Raw genomic sequence first — 15,252 nt, 5'->3', positions numbered from 1 at the left:
TTCTAAATGCCCAACTGGGTGCTTTTTTGTTTCACCAAGTGGGCGTTGAAAAGAAAAGTGTATGATGCTGACCAATCAGCGCAATACACTACTCTTAATCCATGCCCAGCTTTATTCACAGCACAGCGTGATCTTGCAAGATCACGCTGTGATGTCGCTTACACCTGCAGTTCCTTCACCGGATCGACGGGGGACTGACCAGACCTCGTCTCCAGCCGTGCCAAGACTGCTGCTGAGGAGGATAATCGTCCTGGCACGGCTGGAGGCGATGTCTGCTCATTCCCCCGTCGCTCCGGTGAAGGAACTGCAGGAGTAAGTGACGTCACAGCGAGATCATGCTGTGCTATGAATAAAGCTGGGCATGAATGGAGAGAAGTGTATGACGCTGATTGATCAGCGTCATACACTTCTTTACAACGCCCACTTGGTGAAACTAAAAAAAAAAAAAAAAGCACCCAGTTGGGCATTTAGAAAAAATGTGCATAAATCTAAAATGATCATTACTTTGTCACTAATAAACAACTTTCAAAAAAACAGTTGGCAACACAGCGTTTATTAGAATAGGTAGGAGATAGGGAAGTATTAAAGTGGTGACAGAGCATCTTTAAAGGAAACTCTCACATTAAATATGCTGTCTGATCTGCAAGCAGCATGTTAGAGAGCAGGAGGAGCTGAGCAGATTGATATGTAGTTTTGTGGGAAAAGGTTCAGTATAACGTATTTTATTCATTTAAATCCCTGCTCCTTCTGGGCCAGAGAGTCCAGTGTGCGGTCCTACTCAGTGATTGAAAGCCTTCCATGTATAACTGCATACACAAATATCTGTCAATCGCTGAGTAGGACTGCCCACTGGACTCTTTAGCCCCATATGATTTAAATGAATAAATATATTCATGTGCTCAGCGTTCCCTGCTCTATAACATGCTGTCTGCAAATTGGACAGCATGTTCGATGTGAAAAGGTTCCCTTTAAGGTTGTATTTTCAACAACAGAAAACCATTACTACTATTGACCAGTGAATTATAAAAAAAAAGTCTGTTGCATATATTTTGCTGTAAATTATCGGCAATAGTGTAAATGTTCTAACTTTTAATTTGAAGTTGTTGTTTTGTGTTTTAATCCAGGGAAGCAGCAGCCTCTGCTGGGTTTAATATATTGCGTATGGTTCATGAACCATCTGCTGCTCTCTTGGCTTATGGAATTGGACAAGATTCACCCACGGGTAGAAGGTACACCGGCTTGCCCCATATTGTGCTGTTAATGTGATAATTTATGTTCTGTCTTTGTCACACGCTGTTTTAATAGAGCATAGTTCTCATTAGCAAGGGTTTTGTTTTCCTTCACATGTCTTTGTGGGATTTGGTTACTCATTGCTAAATGGAATCCCATTTTCCCCACCAAGAACCTGATGACTAGTTTATAGAAACAAGATTTTCTTACTACTTAATTCGTAGAACACACTCATGTTAGTAGTTGGAACCGCAATGTCAGTGTTTGCCTGTAGATTCCAGTGCTTGTCAATTTTCAGACACATAGTGGAGATATCTGCGGGCAGGCAGCTTTGGACAGTTTATTCTTCCTGTACAGACTCCAGGTGGAGCATTACCGTTTACAGTCTAGCACGGTGGAGATCCATGTTATGATATGCCTTTAGTTAGGGTGGTTTTACACTGGCAGATTTTTCTGTCCGGTAACGAGTGCCAATCAACAATAACAGCAGGTCGATTGGCACTCGTTTGCTCCATTTATATGGAGCAATGATGTCCCCACACGTTTTGCATCTTGTCAGCAGCACATCACTTGTTTACACAAGAAGATACTCTGCCTACACACGATACATTTTTTTGGGGCCACACAAACCAGTGTTTTCTTGTTTGTTGGCTAAGGGCTGGACACAGGCCAACGACAAGGACCAAGCATTCATACGAGCACCCGTTCAGCCCATCAGATTCTATTGTTAACAGGGGCGGACTGTAGAATGTGTAAAAGCTAACTGTCCATTTGTCATTGTTCTGGGTTAATTTGATTCACAGTATTCAATTTTTTTTTTATACAGCAATGTTTTGGTGTATAAACTGGGAGGTATATCCCTTTCTGTTACTATGATAGAAGTTAACAGCGGAATATATAGAGTTCTTGCAACAAAGACTTATAATAATATTGGAGGAGTATGCTTTACAGAAGCTTTAGCCCAGCATCTTGCATCTGAATTTCAGAGGTAAGTTGTAATATTTGCTTAACTTTTTAACAAACTTTGCATAAATTAATAGTTCAAGAAAATATAAGAAATACTGTAATATATCTTAAGTGAAAAAGGGACATTTTTCTCCCATAATGGGCTACTTTCCTCACCCCCTCCCCCTCAGAACTTTTCACTCACTTCGCAAAAAAAAATTTTTAAACTGCTATTATGTCCCTCTGTGACTTCATTACTCCTAGCAATTTTTTTCACTTCAAAGTACCTTTTTTGCAGCTTTTTTTCTTGTGAAACCACATCTATTTTCTCACACTTCCTGATTCTGGCAGTTGCTAGGGGCGTTTCTTACTGAGTGTGATGTTTGCCAGTACTGTATGCAATATTCAATCTGCCCATAGTTCCCATCATGCACCTAAACAGCCAGCCAATCTTGAAAACCAAAGGTCCTTTTGCAGCACAGTTGTCTTTTGCATCTGACATTCTTCCGTAGCAGAAGTGCAGGTCTGGCGAGGGAGCCGCCGCTAGACCTGCGCTTCTGCTACAGAAGCGCCACTCACACATTTCATAGACCGGACAGTAGCAGAGCTGTCATTCTCTCCCCTGCGCTCTGCTACCGCCGGTTACAGTACAGTGCACAGGGGGACGAGGGGACAGGGAGGGGGTGCCAGACCTGCGCTTCTGCTACAGAAGCGCCACTCACACACACTATAGTCTGGACAGTAGCAGAGCTCCTCAGTCTCTTCCATTTGCTCTGCTGATGCAGGTTACACTAAAGAGAACTGTGTAGTGTATAGAGGCAGAGAGACCTCCCTGACGTCAGGATGGGGCCACCACCCACCCGTACTTGTAGGCAGCAGAATCCGTGCACCGATACATTCACACAGTGTACGGATTTCTGCTAGCAACAGGAGAAATACAAGAAATAAAATGTGGTAGAAAAGTGTCAGTGGCCATTTAAAACACATATAACACAAAAAGGAGCCCAAATTCATTAATAAAGTATATTACAAAATATATTTATATTAAACATGCTACTAGAAAATAAAAAGTTGATAGAACGTTTAGTTACGCTTTAAGGCGAGATGGACTAAAGGCCCTTTTTACATTGGCCGGTGCAGAGAGCGCCGATCAACGAGACATCGTTTGCTCCTGTCACACGGAGCTATGGATGGGGACGAGCGATCGTTACTCAAAACGCTCGTCCCCATACGTTCTAATCCTGTCGGCAGGACAGGGAGATGTGCTGTCGACAATGATAATATTTAACTTTTTTAAAACGATACGACCAGCAGATAACCGAGCGTATTCGATTGCTCCGTACACTGTATAGCGGCCGTACTGCAGCTCTGCTCCTACTCTCTTGAATAGGAGTAGAGCTACAGTACAGGAACACGGCCGCTATACTGTGACCGGAACCATCTGCTTCTGTCATAGACTGCCTCCGGGCACTGGATGTCCATCATCTGATCGGTGCGGGGTCCAGGTGTCGGACCCCCACTGATCATATACTGATCACCTATCTGTTGCATAGGTCATAAGTATGATAAACCTCCTCGTGCCCGGACAACCACTTTAAAACCTTTTCAACAACATGTTATTGGAATTCAATGTGGATATTCTTGAATATCTGCCTCCATTCCTCCTTCTAAATACATCCTGATTGGTGCTTTGTCAGTTCACATAACAGGATTAGGAATATTGTTTATCACCCATAAAGGTTAATTGTGCTCTAAAGCTTTGGCGTGTACTTCCAGTTATAAATAAAAGATAATATTGATCAGTACTTGCATTATGTAGCCTGAGTGCAATATATTTCTTCAGTCATTTCTTCAAATATTGTAGAGATTCAGCACCATTAACTTTCATTGCTGCACACTGCGGAAAATGACGTAAAAGGGAATATACTGTCACCCAGGTTTCCATATACAGTAGGTTGCTTGTGCTTTAATTCTCCTTTTTGTTTCTAATGGGTGCAGCACAACAAGGATTTGTACCGCATGAAAAACCTGGGGGACAGTGCAGGTGCCCCATTTCTTACTGTGCTTTTCTGCCATTAAAGGGGTTTGCCCACAAAGCTAATAGTTAAATGTATAGGCAGTGTAAAGTAAAATTTTTCGTCAATAGGAAGCAATTAGAAAACGTGTGGCGTTTGCAAAGTACCTACTTCCTGTCAGGAGTCTAATTAGCTTTCTGTTGCCCTCGGCCTAGAAGCGTGTTTCTATCTACGGTTGTGCATGTATAGAGGGTTTTTTTTTTTGTTGAGGCCATAGATCTGTTGGTAGCTGAACCCCTCGTGAACACTCATTCATCGCAAGCAGAGTTTCCCTGCCTTCTGCAGCCCATCAGAAGGGCTGCTTGTGCACAGTAGTAGAAAGCAGGAGATGGATAGATACACGCCCCCTGCGGAATTCTGGCGGACTAATTCATATTCCCACTGAATCTCACGTGTGTGTGTGTGTGTGTGTGTGTGTGTGTATATATATATGTGTGTATATATATATATATATATCTATCACATACCGACTATAGGACACACTGGACCATAAGACGCACCCATAAATTGTAGCATAAAAGATGAGGAAAAAAAAGGTTTTGCCTTTTAACTTCATTTCCTGGGTAATATTAGGACAATAGTGCCCCATAACAATGCCAGCCATAGTGCTGACAGCTATAGTGTACTCACCCTCCCCTGAACTCACCAGACCTCAAAGGTGTGGAGAGACAGGGGTTAATGGTGTTGAATCTGCTCTTCTTGCTCTCTGCATAGGAGGGGGTGTGGCTAGAAGGTGCTTGCAGATCAGTACCTGCAGATTTACTGTGCTGCGTGTACTAATGTCTGTTTGCTCACTGAACAGTCAGATTTGACGTGACGGAATTCTGTGTGTAAGGGCCTGTTCACATCACCGTTCATTTCCGTTCCTGGGTTCCGTCGGAGGTTTCCGTCGGGTGAACCCCGCAACGGAAAGTGAAAGCACAGCTTCCGTTTCAGTCACCATTGATCTCAATGGTGACGGAAACATCGATACGGCTTTCCGTTCGTCACCATTCCGTCAGGTTTTCAGACGGAATCAATAGCGACATCGACTGCGCTATTGATTCAGTCGGGAAACCTGCCGGAATGGTGACGAACGGAAAACATTAGCGATGTTTCCGTCACCATTGAGATCAATGGTGACTGAAACGGAAGCTGTGCTTTCACTTTCCGTTGCGGGGTTCACCCGACGGAAACCTCAGACGGAAAGCGAACGGTGATGTGAACAGGCCCTAAGATGTGACTGTTCAGTGAGCAGATAAAACCGATCTTTTACACACAGCACAGGACATGCTGCTTCCATTACGCTGCACTGCAAGGACCTTTTGGATCGGACCTTCAGTCTGGGCTTTTCCACTCACTGGCAGCTGTTTGCTTTCAGGTGATAAGACGCAGCAGGAGATTACAGCTCAGATTCTAAGATTAAAACTGCTCTTCTAGTCCCAAAAAAAAAATACGGTACATACAGTCATGGACAAAATTGTTGCTACCATTCTGTTAAAGAAAGGAAAACCCACAATGTTCACTGAAATAACTTGAAACTGACAAAAGTACTAATACGTTTTAATTTCCTGAAAATCACCTGATGTAAATCCGATATTGCTTTTGAATTGTAGTTCAACAGAATTTTAAAAAAAACGAATGACACCGGTGCTGGACAAAAATGATAGTACTCTTAACTTAATATTTTGTTGCACCACATTTTGAGGCACTCACTGCAAACAAACGATTTCTGTAACTCTCAATGAGACTTGTGCACCTGTCCACAGGTATCTTGTCCCACTCCCCGTGAGCAAACTGCTCCAGCTGTCTCCGGTTTGGGGGCTGCCTTCTCCAGACTGCAGGTTTCAGGTCCTTCCACGGATGTTCAGTAGTGTTTAGATCAGGGCTCATAGAAGGCCACTGCAGAGTAGTCCAATGCTTTGCTGTTAGCCATTCTTGGATGTTTTTAGCTGTGTGTTTTGGGTCATTATCCTGTTGGAGGACCTGCGACTGAGACCAAGCTTTCTGACACTGGCACATTTCGCTCCAGAATGCCAAAACATAACCAAGATGGATAATACGAATGGTAACCAAAGAGCCCTGAACAACTTCCAAAGAGATTAGAGGAGAACTCCATGGTTAAGGTACGTCGGTGTCAGATCGCACCATCCGTTGCAGTCTTTGCCAAAGTGGACTTAAAAAGAACCTTTCATCTGCCCATAGATGTGCAGCGTGTAATGGGCAGGGCTTCACAAACCCTGTCTCACTTGAAATATTTTTTCGAACTTCCTCCGTTATTTACATATCGGTGCATATTGACAAGCCACAAAGCTTCTGGGGGAATTTCCTTTGGGCAGATGAGACAAAACTGGAGCTTTTTGGCAAGTCAAATCAGCTCTATGTTCACAGACGCAAAAATGAAGCATACAAAGAAAATAACGTTGTACCTACTGTGATACGTGGAGGAGGCTCTGTTATGTTTTGGGGCTGCATCTGGCACAGGGTGTCTTGAATCTGTGCAGGGTCAATTTAAATCTCAGGAATATCAAGGCATTCTGAAGCGAAATGTGCTTCCCAGTGTCAGAAATCTTGGTCTGAGTTGCAGGTCATAGGTGTGTGACGCAAAACACACAGCTAAAAACCATCCTAGAATGGCTAAGAGCAAAGCATTGGTCTATTCTGAAGTGACCTTCTGAGCCCTGATCTAAACCCTATTGAACATCTGTGGAAGGAGCTGAAGCCTGCAAGTCTGGAGAAGGCAGCCCTCAAACCTGAGACAGCTGGAGCAGTGTCCTCACAAGGAGTGGGACAAAATACCTGTGGACAGGTGCAGAAGTCGAATTACAGAATTAATTTGTTTGCAGTGAGTGCAACAAAATATTAAGTTAAGGGTACCGTCATTTTTGTCCAGGCCAGTTTCACTAATTTAAAAAAATATTCTGTTGAACCACAATTCAAAAGCAATATCTGATTTTACATTAGTTGACTTTCAGGAAATTAAAATTTATCATTACTTTTGTCATTTTCAAGTTATTTCAGTGACCATTGTGGGTTTTCCTTTGTTTAATGGAAGGGTACCAACAATTTTGTCCACGACTGTATAGACACACACATACGAGAGATGCTTAAGAAATATGAATAATGAATAGTAATCAGCCTCATTTGCGTGGGAAGAATTGGATTTGCATTAATGTTACTATAATTATTATACTGCATAGAAAGCGCTAAAAAGGGAGCAGCAGCAGTCAGATGAATTTCTAACAAAAAAATGATATACCATTTCAATGTGGGGGGCAGGATTCGGCATACTGCACTAGGCTGATTACAGGCAGAGCTCAGGAGTGTGCTCTGCAGACAGAAGAATTCTGGGAGATGTAATCTGTAGAGCATTTCTGCAGAGCCTGCACACAGAACGGTGATTTAAAGGGAGAAAGGGCGGAAGCACATGAGGCTGGACAGAGGCCACCAGAGATAGAATATGCAAAGTAAGTCACTAAAAAATGATAGATCCCATCTTATAAATGTATGGAGAATAGTCTCTTTGAAAACCTTTAATGATGGAACATAAATAAAATACGTATTCGCCAGAAGTTATGAAATATATTCGCTTTAAATATCTTTTACGTTAAGATATGGCTGGACAGTCTGGCCGCCTACATTGAATTCAGTTTCTGGCGGAGAGCTTCCAGTTAACTGGGGCCTGGCCAAGGAGCTGTTTTGCTCAGTACTGGTATATAGCAGAATTTATAGTGGGTAATGTTTAAATGATTTACAGTGCTTTTAAATTGGTTCATCTTGTAATTCCCTGTACGTTCAGGTTCAAACAGTGCAGTTTTAGTGCACTCTTCTTACATTGCATAAAGTTTCAAAATGTGAACACCGCTTAAAACTGCACTGCATGTACCTGTCCTACGATTTTACTTTAGTTAAATTTGCATTTATTGAATAAAATATATGGGGACTTTTTATGGAAAATGTCTTTCTGAATAGATCATACAAACAAGACATCAAAGAAAATGCCCGAGCAATGATGAAACTAATGAATAGTGCTGATGGGGCCAAGCATTCTTTGTCTACCTTGGGAAGTGCCAATTGTTTTGTGGATTCATTGTATGACGGCATTGATTTTGACTGCAATGTTTCTAGGTAAGTCTGTTTTTTCTCTGTTGTGGGATGTGGTTGTGCACATTGGAGTGGACCTCCCATCTCCACTGTGCAGCCCAGAGACTGTGACCTGTAGGAGTCTCATATTATGTTTTTTTTTTCCCCTGTGGGTTATTGTTAACAGACCAAAAGATAAGTGCATACATAGTGGAAATGCTGCAGATTTGCGTATTACAGTACCAACCATTTTTTTAAATCTCATCTTCATGCTGTGAAATTAATCCGCAATGCAGATTTTAAAATCAACAGCATTTCAATTTTTGTTGCAGATTTTACCCCTTTCTATGTAGAGGAAAAATCCATGGAGAAATCTGCAGCAGTAACCCACGCAGATTTTACTGCAGATCTGCGGCAAAACAGCATTTCTGCCGCGTGTTTATCTACCCAAAAAACTTAGAGCTCAGAAAATAACTCCTGCACACCCCTGTATTATCAGACTCAGCACACACGAGAACAGCGATGTGTTTGGTAAATCTACAAGGAGCTGCAGAGCTGTGCAGGTATTGCAACACGGGCCCATTCACTTTACTGGGACTGTGTGGTGATTCTCCACACGTCGCTGGGTTGGGAGCGGCAATGTGCAGAGAGCGTGCCAAAGGGCCTTCTAACCTTTTAATCTACGAATGACTGTTGAATCCTCCACTAATTTATGAAATGTTGTCATATGCTAGTAATATGCTATTCATATTGTTGGCATGCCCCTTTTTAAAGGGGTTGTCCAGGTACTGAAATGTGTTTGCTAATGGCAGAAAATGAGATTGATTAACAAAAGAATCAGTTCTTGCCTATCCTTTCCCCTAACGATGTAGCGTTGACGCTCCGGCGGCACTCCCGGTGATGGTTTACATGTACGTAGCATGACCACTGCAGCCAATTTAAAGGCTCTGCGTTGACTAATCGTACTTCTGGCATAATGCCAGGGGGGTGGATAGATGAGCACTGCTTCTTTTGGTAATTCATCTCCATTTCAGCCATTGGCAAAAAAAAAAAATTCAGCATGAGGATAACCCCTTTTTTAAAAAGTGCATGCAGACTATATAAATGGCATATTACTAGCATATGTGAACATTTCATAAATTGGAGGTTCCAACGGTCATCCCTAGATTGAAAGGGTGGCGACCGTCTCTGCACATCGCCACTCCTGACTTGGTGACTTGCTGAGAACCGCTACACAGTCCCTGCACAGCTCTGCAGCTCCTTGGAGTTTTACGAAACTGCCCTTTAATTATGCACCAGAATCCTTATTACTTGACGTTCATATGCTGTTTTTGTGATCTTATAAGACCCTGATCATCATCCTAATGTCAGTGATCTTTCTTGCAGGGCTCGTTTTGAGCTTATCTGTTCTTCTCTGTTCAATCAATGCATTGATCCAATCAAAATTCTGCTGGAACAAGTTGGTGTTAAAGCGACTGACGTGAATCAGGTTTGAACCGTAAACTATAAACCAGTTGAAAGATCTAGTCACGGTGCTGTCAAATCATGGTTTATTGCTGCGATTACCGCAAAACTGTGGTAAAAAGCTGCGAGTTTCGCAAAACCACAGCATTTTCTGTAATAGTGGCAAAAAAATTATTTCTCTGCATTCTGTGAATAGACGCTTAGGCTGGGTTCACACGTTGCAGTGGTGCACTCGTTTTATTGCGAATTGCCACGGTTTCATGATGCGGCAACTAGTTGTGCATTTTTTACAGATAAAACATCATCTTGACCTGTTTCACCTGTATAAATCATGGAGATAATAGCCACATTACAAAGAACGTGTTTAGGTTTGCCGCGCAGAACACTGCCGCAAGTGTGAGCCCAGCATTATTTTATGCATTTAGTCAGTAATATTTAAATATTTTAGGATACTTGCTGAGGACTAGGGGTTCTTATTCCTCGTTTTAGGTTAGACATCTGGCTGTGCTTGTGCTACCAGTCTTAAGAATATGTTCATACCCGGCAGATTTTTTTGCACAACTTTTTGTGTTTAGTTAATCTGAATAGGGTTTCTGAAGACCCCATTTACGTCAATGGGACAGTTGTCAAACAGTTGGGATAAATGTCTGCAACATATCTACTGCATGTGAAATTACCCTGATAGGCCTGAACAGGAGCATGCTCTAAATTTTACTCCTCTCCCATTCTTCCTAATTGTTGTGATAACAATGAAATCTATCCAATTCCTGCAAAACTTCTTTGAAGAAATGTTCTGCTTGGTGACAGCTGCACATCTTGGAATGTAAAATACAGCGACTGCAAAAATAATGCCTCGGCACAGGGGCCAGCTGTCTGTTGGAGTCCTGGGAGGAAGACCTATTAGGAGAGGAAATTAAGCAAGTGTAAGGGAATGTGGGGAATAAAAATCGCCCCTTGGAAAATGGTCCATAGGGCTGGCCTACTAGGCCCTTTGTGCTTTGTCCTACTGTATGAGGAGGCTGGGAGTCCAGAAGAGATGTCCTGAGTATGGCGCTGAAGTAAGTGACACCGCAGAATGGAGAACCTCCCCTCAGAAGCCTGTGCTCAGAAAGGAATGCCCATAGGAGAAGCCCACGCTTGAAACCAGGGTCTGCCCCCACAGGCAGCCAACTGGCTGCTCTGAGCGTCCACTAGAACAGACTAACTTAATTGATATGGCCTAGGCTGCCAAAAACCTGGGGGCTAAATTTAAGAGGGCCAGCCAGTGGCTTAATGGTTATGAGCGTTGCAGCACGCCAATGAAGTGAAAGAAAATAAAACCCTGCACAATTTCCTGGAAAGCTGCTGGTGCAGAGGAGTATCCCAGAGGCAGTAAGTGACTGATAAAAAAATGACCTAAGAAGTTAGAAGGCCCCTATGTGGGAGGGGGGGATTTAGTGGATAGGCTTATACTCACCAGTCTGAATTCTTATGCGGTTCTTTGGTAGTCTTTCATATGGTAGGGTTACCGACATGCCACTTGTGGCATCAGAGGAAAGGTTTGGCGGTGGGGGAAGTGCAGTTCAGAGGACTGCCTGGTTTCCCAGCACCTACAGGGGGTTGTCTAAACTGGAGAACCAGGTTGACAACCACACTGCAGCGAAAAAAAAACAAAGAAATAAAACTAAAATAAAAAAGGGCAGCAGACCTGAGAAGCAGCTCATGTTTGCCTCCTACGAACACTAGGCTAAAACTGAACCATGAAAGCCACAAAGAATTATTACAGAAAGAACATATTACACAATATTGAAAAATTGTATAACTTTTAATAGTACAAAACATTTGGCGAAATCGGACAACCCCTTTTAATATTTGGAAGATGTATAACTTTTCATTACACAATGATTACAAGTTTTAGCCCAATTGTCATATCTGGAATATTGGAGGATTAGCTGCTCATTCTATCTTTACTTTAATGGAAATCCTGCTCTCAATGTGCTGATTTCCTGGTGGGCTTGTGTTTTATGCAGAGGAGCAATGTAAATCAGTCAACACTAAAGAAAATAGCAGTTTATTACCCAAAGAAAGAGGTGTAAAATCTATTCATTTCAATAAATTGCATGATTTGTTCTATTGTTCAGAGGCATTCCTTGTCTTTGTTATTGATGATATTTTTGTTTTGTAGGTAGTTTTGTGTGGTGGGTCGGCTCGAATCCCCAAACTGCATCAGTTAATTCGGGATTTATTTTCTGATGTGGAACTGCTCAGTAGCATACCACCAGATGAGGTGATTCCCATTGGGGCTGCTATACAAGCTGGAATTCTGCTGGGCAAAGAAAATCCATCTATGGAATTAGACACCATTACTATTGAGTGCTGTGCCAGTGACATATTGGTCAAGGTTTGTATTTCAGGAAATTTAAATCGAAGCTTGCAGGGAGAAATGTCTATAGCATATCTGGGAAATAAAACCAATGGCTTGACTCCGATTTTACATGACACCATATCCTGTTTTTAGATGTCCTACTTGTCCAGGCATGTGTTTATAAACCTACAAGGATAGATTCTCCTACATCCCATTTTTGTCCTAATGTATTACTTAGTGGATACAGAGACAGCTGTAAGTACCTCCCAGTGTGAGGCTGTCCATACACATTGGACTAATGTAGGTGGATATCGCCAATATTAGCGGGATCTGCCAACAATCTAATGTACACAACTAAAATGTACAGAAGCAGGAAGACTCCTTACAAATGTTGGGACAAAGTGTACACCTCCTATAGTCGTCGAGTCATCAAGTAAACGGTGCACTGACTAAACCTATAGATCACTTACACAACAAATGTCAGCAATAGCACACAACTTCTTTATTTAACATTTATAATGTAATAAAGGAATAAAAAAAGAGTCCTGCGATGATGACAACTGGTGTCTGCCTGTGGAGAAAAACAGTGATATCGATAAGTGTATGAGCAAATATTAAAGCATGGAGCTGGTACAAAGCCATGCAATAAAAGTGGTAAGGTAGATTGAATAACGAAAAAACATACTTGTGATAAGGTTCCTCCACAGGATGACGCCACCCTGATGCGTGTTTCGGCAATGCCTTCGTCTGGGAGATAAGGCAACAGCTTATATGCCTTGTTGTGCTGCAGGGCTCTCATACTCAAAACAAACGCCCTGGATATAGAATGTGTGTTCTGTGAAGTGGGTTTTGTTTTTTCTGTGGTGGGGGAATTTATTAAGCAATTTACACCAGTTCATTGGTGTAAAATGTCACTATTTGTTTTGCGCAAAACTTTGCCACATTTTTTTTCAAAGGCGATGTAAAACTTTTGAAAGTGCTATATATTTTTTTTTTTATAAAAATGTTGGTGTGTTTTATTTAAAATAATTTTTACTCTTTGAGATACAGCTGCTTAGTATCCTGTACACAGAGTAGCTGTAGCTTTCACTAAGACCTGAATCCGTCGGGTACACGGGACTGACTGGTTCAGTGACAGCGGGTCCTCTGTGTCTGACACGCAGGATCGAGCTGCTATCTATCACATCTAAGTTCATAACTTAGATGTGATAGATTACAGGTGGATCCTGCGTGTCAGAAACACACAGGATCAGCTGACCATGAAACAATCAGTCTCGCATTCCAGACGGATTCAGGTCTTAACGAAAGATACAGCTGCTCTGTGTACAGGCTATAATGCAACTGTATCTCAAAGTTAAAAATGTTCAATAAAAACTAATTTTGAAAGTTGCACCAAACACACTGCTTGTTTTTTGTAATAAAAATTACAAACCACACTTTTGAATGTGTAGATAGCCTTTAAAAGTGGGTGGTGTTTTAGCAGCAGGAGCAGGGCTATATGCAGCCCGACACATTTACTATAATTTACACCAGAACCTGGCGTAAATTATAATTGAAATCTGGGCCAGCTCGTTACTCGCGTAGACTTCCCTTTCTGGCGCAAGGTCAGACGAAGATGCGACAACTTACCCCTTTTAATAAATTTATTGCATCTTACTCCAGCGTCTGTCTTCCTTAGACTGAGTATACCTCTTCTTTTTTTGAGTTTGTAAAGTGCAACGTGGACCACAAGAGGTCCTTGCTACAGTATCGGTCCAACAAAGCAAAATCTACTAATTAAATATATTGGGAAAATAAAAAGCTATGTATGTCTTTATTTTACAGAATAACTGTGACTTCCTAACCGTAGTATTCACTATCCATTCCATTTGTATCTTTACAGGAAGCTGATGAGTCAGGAGCGGAAACGTTTGCCGTTTTACTTCCATCAGGGACACCACTTCCTGCCCGTAGACAACACTCATTACAAGCACCTGGAAGTTCTACCTCGGTTTGCCTAGAACTGTATGAGTCGGTTCAAAAATCAACTATATCAGAAAACTCGAAATTTGCACAAGTAAGACATGAAAATTAGATATAACTCGACCAAAAGAATATATATATTTATTTATTTATTACTCTGGTCCATGTACATAGGCAGTGAGCTGGAAGGTGGCATTTTAGGGATGAGAATTAGAGATCGAAATCAAAAGAACAGTAACTTGACTTTGGAATCCTTCTTATTTTTATTTTTTTTCTTCTCCCATATTCACATGAACACAATTCTGTACTGAAACCAGCCTGGGAAAATATTGCAAATGGTGGCTGCAAAAGACAAAACCTCTAACTTAGTTATAAAATACTGATCTGCTTTTATTTATTATTATTTTTTTTAAACCATTTTTATTGCACATTCAGATATAGAAAACAAACATTTGTGTCGCTGAGCACTGACCAAAGCATTTAGAGTGCATCATTTGACATTTTTAACAAGTAAGTATAAGCAACTTTCCCCTTAAACCTCAGGGGGACTCCTACTCCCACCACAATTATTTGGCACTTCACTTTTTTCTGACATGTTACTTTCTCAAATCAACCTTCAGATATAATCCGCAAACATCGGACCAAGCACATATAAGGTGTTAACATGACAACAATCGGCTATAGCTTTGAAATCGCCTATACCCATATATGCTGTCTAACTTATTCGTATGACCCCACTGTCTCATTATGACATCCATACCAATTAAGCATAACCGAATGGACTATGATCCATCTTTACCCACTACCCGTGTTCAGAGTAGAAAAGATCGCTCACAAAGTACATGTCTCATCCTCAGGTATGTTGCTTCACAGATCGCGGCGTCTGCGGTAGTCGTTTTGTCTTTCGGTAGTTGACCCCTCAACAGAGCGGTACTCTGTTGCAAATCCTTGTCAAGACTTTGTCCGGTGTTGGCCTGTAAAGCACCCTCTTTAAGCAGGTCTCTGAACACCGCCTCTGCTTCCTGATGGTCAGAATAAGTTTGCATAGTGCCACTTGGAGTAGTGACTTTTAAAATCGCGGGATATTGTAACTGGAACTTCAAACCGCTTTTATGAAACGCAGTACAGATTCTGCTGAACAAATTGCGTTTTTTTTGAGACTTCTGCCAA

The 15,252-nt window shown here is 41.7% G+C and overlaps 1 protein-coding gene across 1 annotated transcript in view; it reads left to right on the top strand.

Moving 5' to 3' along the window:
- The window catches only part of HSPA14 (heat shock protein family A (Hsp70) member 14), a 42,905-nt gene that overhangs the window by 14,384 nt on the left and 13,269 nt on the right, over positions 1–15,252 (top strand). The window contains exons 7-12 of the mRNA XM_075857387.1: positions 1,125–1,229; positions 2,057–2,218; positions 8,202–8,357; positions 9,699–9,801; positions 11,941–12,156; positions 14,003–14,176. Of these exons, the coding sequence (XP_075713502.1) occupies positions 1,125–1,229; positions 2,057–2,218; positions 8,202–8,357; positions 9,699–9,801; positions 11,941–12,156; positions 14,003–14,176 (916 nt within the window). The remainder of the gene's footprint in view (positions 1–1,124; positions 1,230–2,056; positions 2,219–8,201; positions 8,358–9,698; positions 9,802–11,940; positions 12,157–14,002; positions 14,177–15,252) is intronic.

Source organism: Rhinoderma darwinii, chromosome 3 (genome assembly GCF_050947455.1).
Source record: "Rhinoderma darwinii isolate aRhiDar2 chromosome 3, aRhiDar2.hap1, whole genome shotgun sequence".
In the NCBI taxonomy this organism is placed as follows: Eukaryota; Metazoa; Chordata; class Amphibia; order Anura; family Rhinodermatidae; genus Rhinoderma; species Rhinoderma darwinii.
Note: the sequence above shows the minus strand (reverse complement) of the source record. Positions and strands in the feature narration are given on the sequence as shown.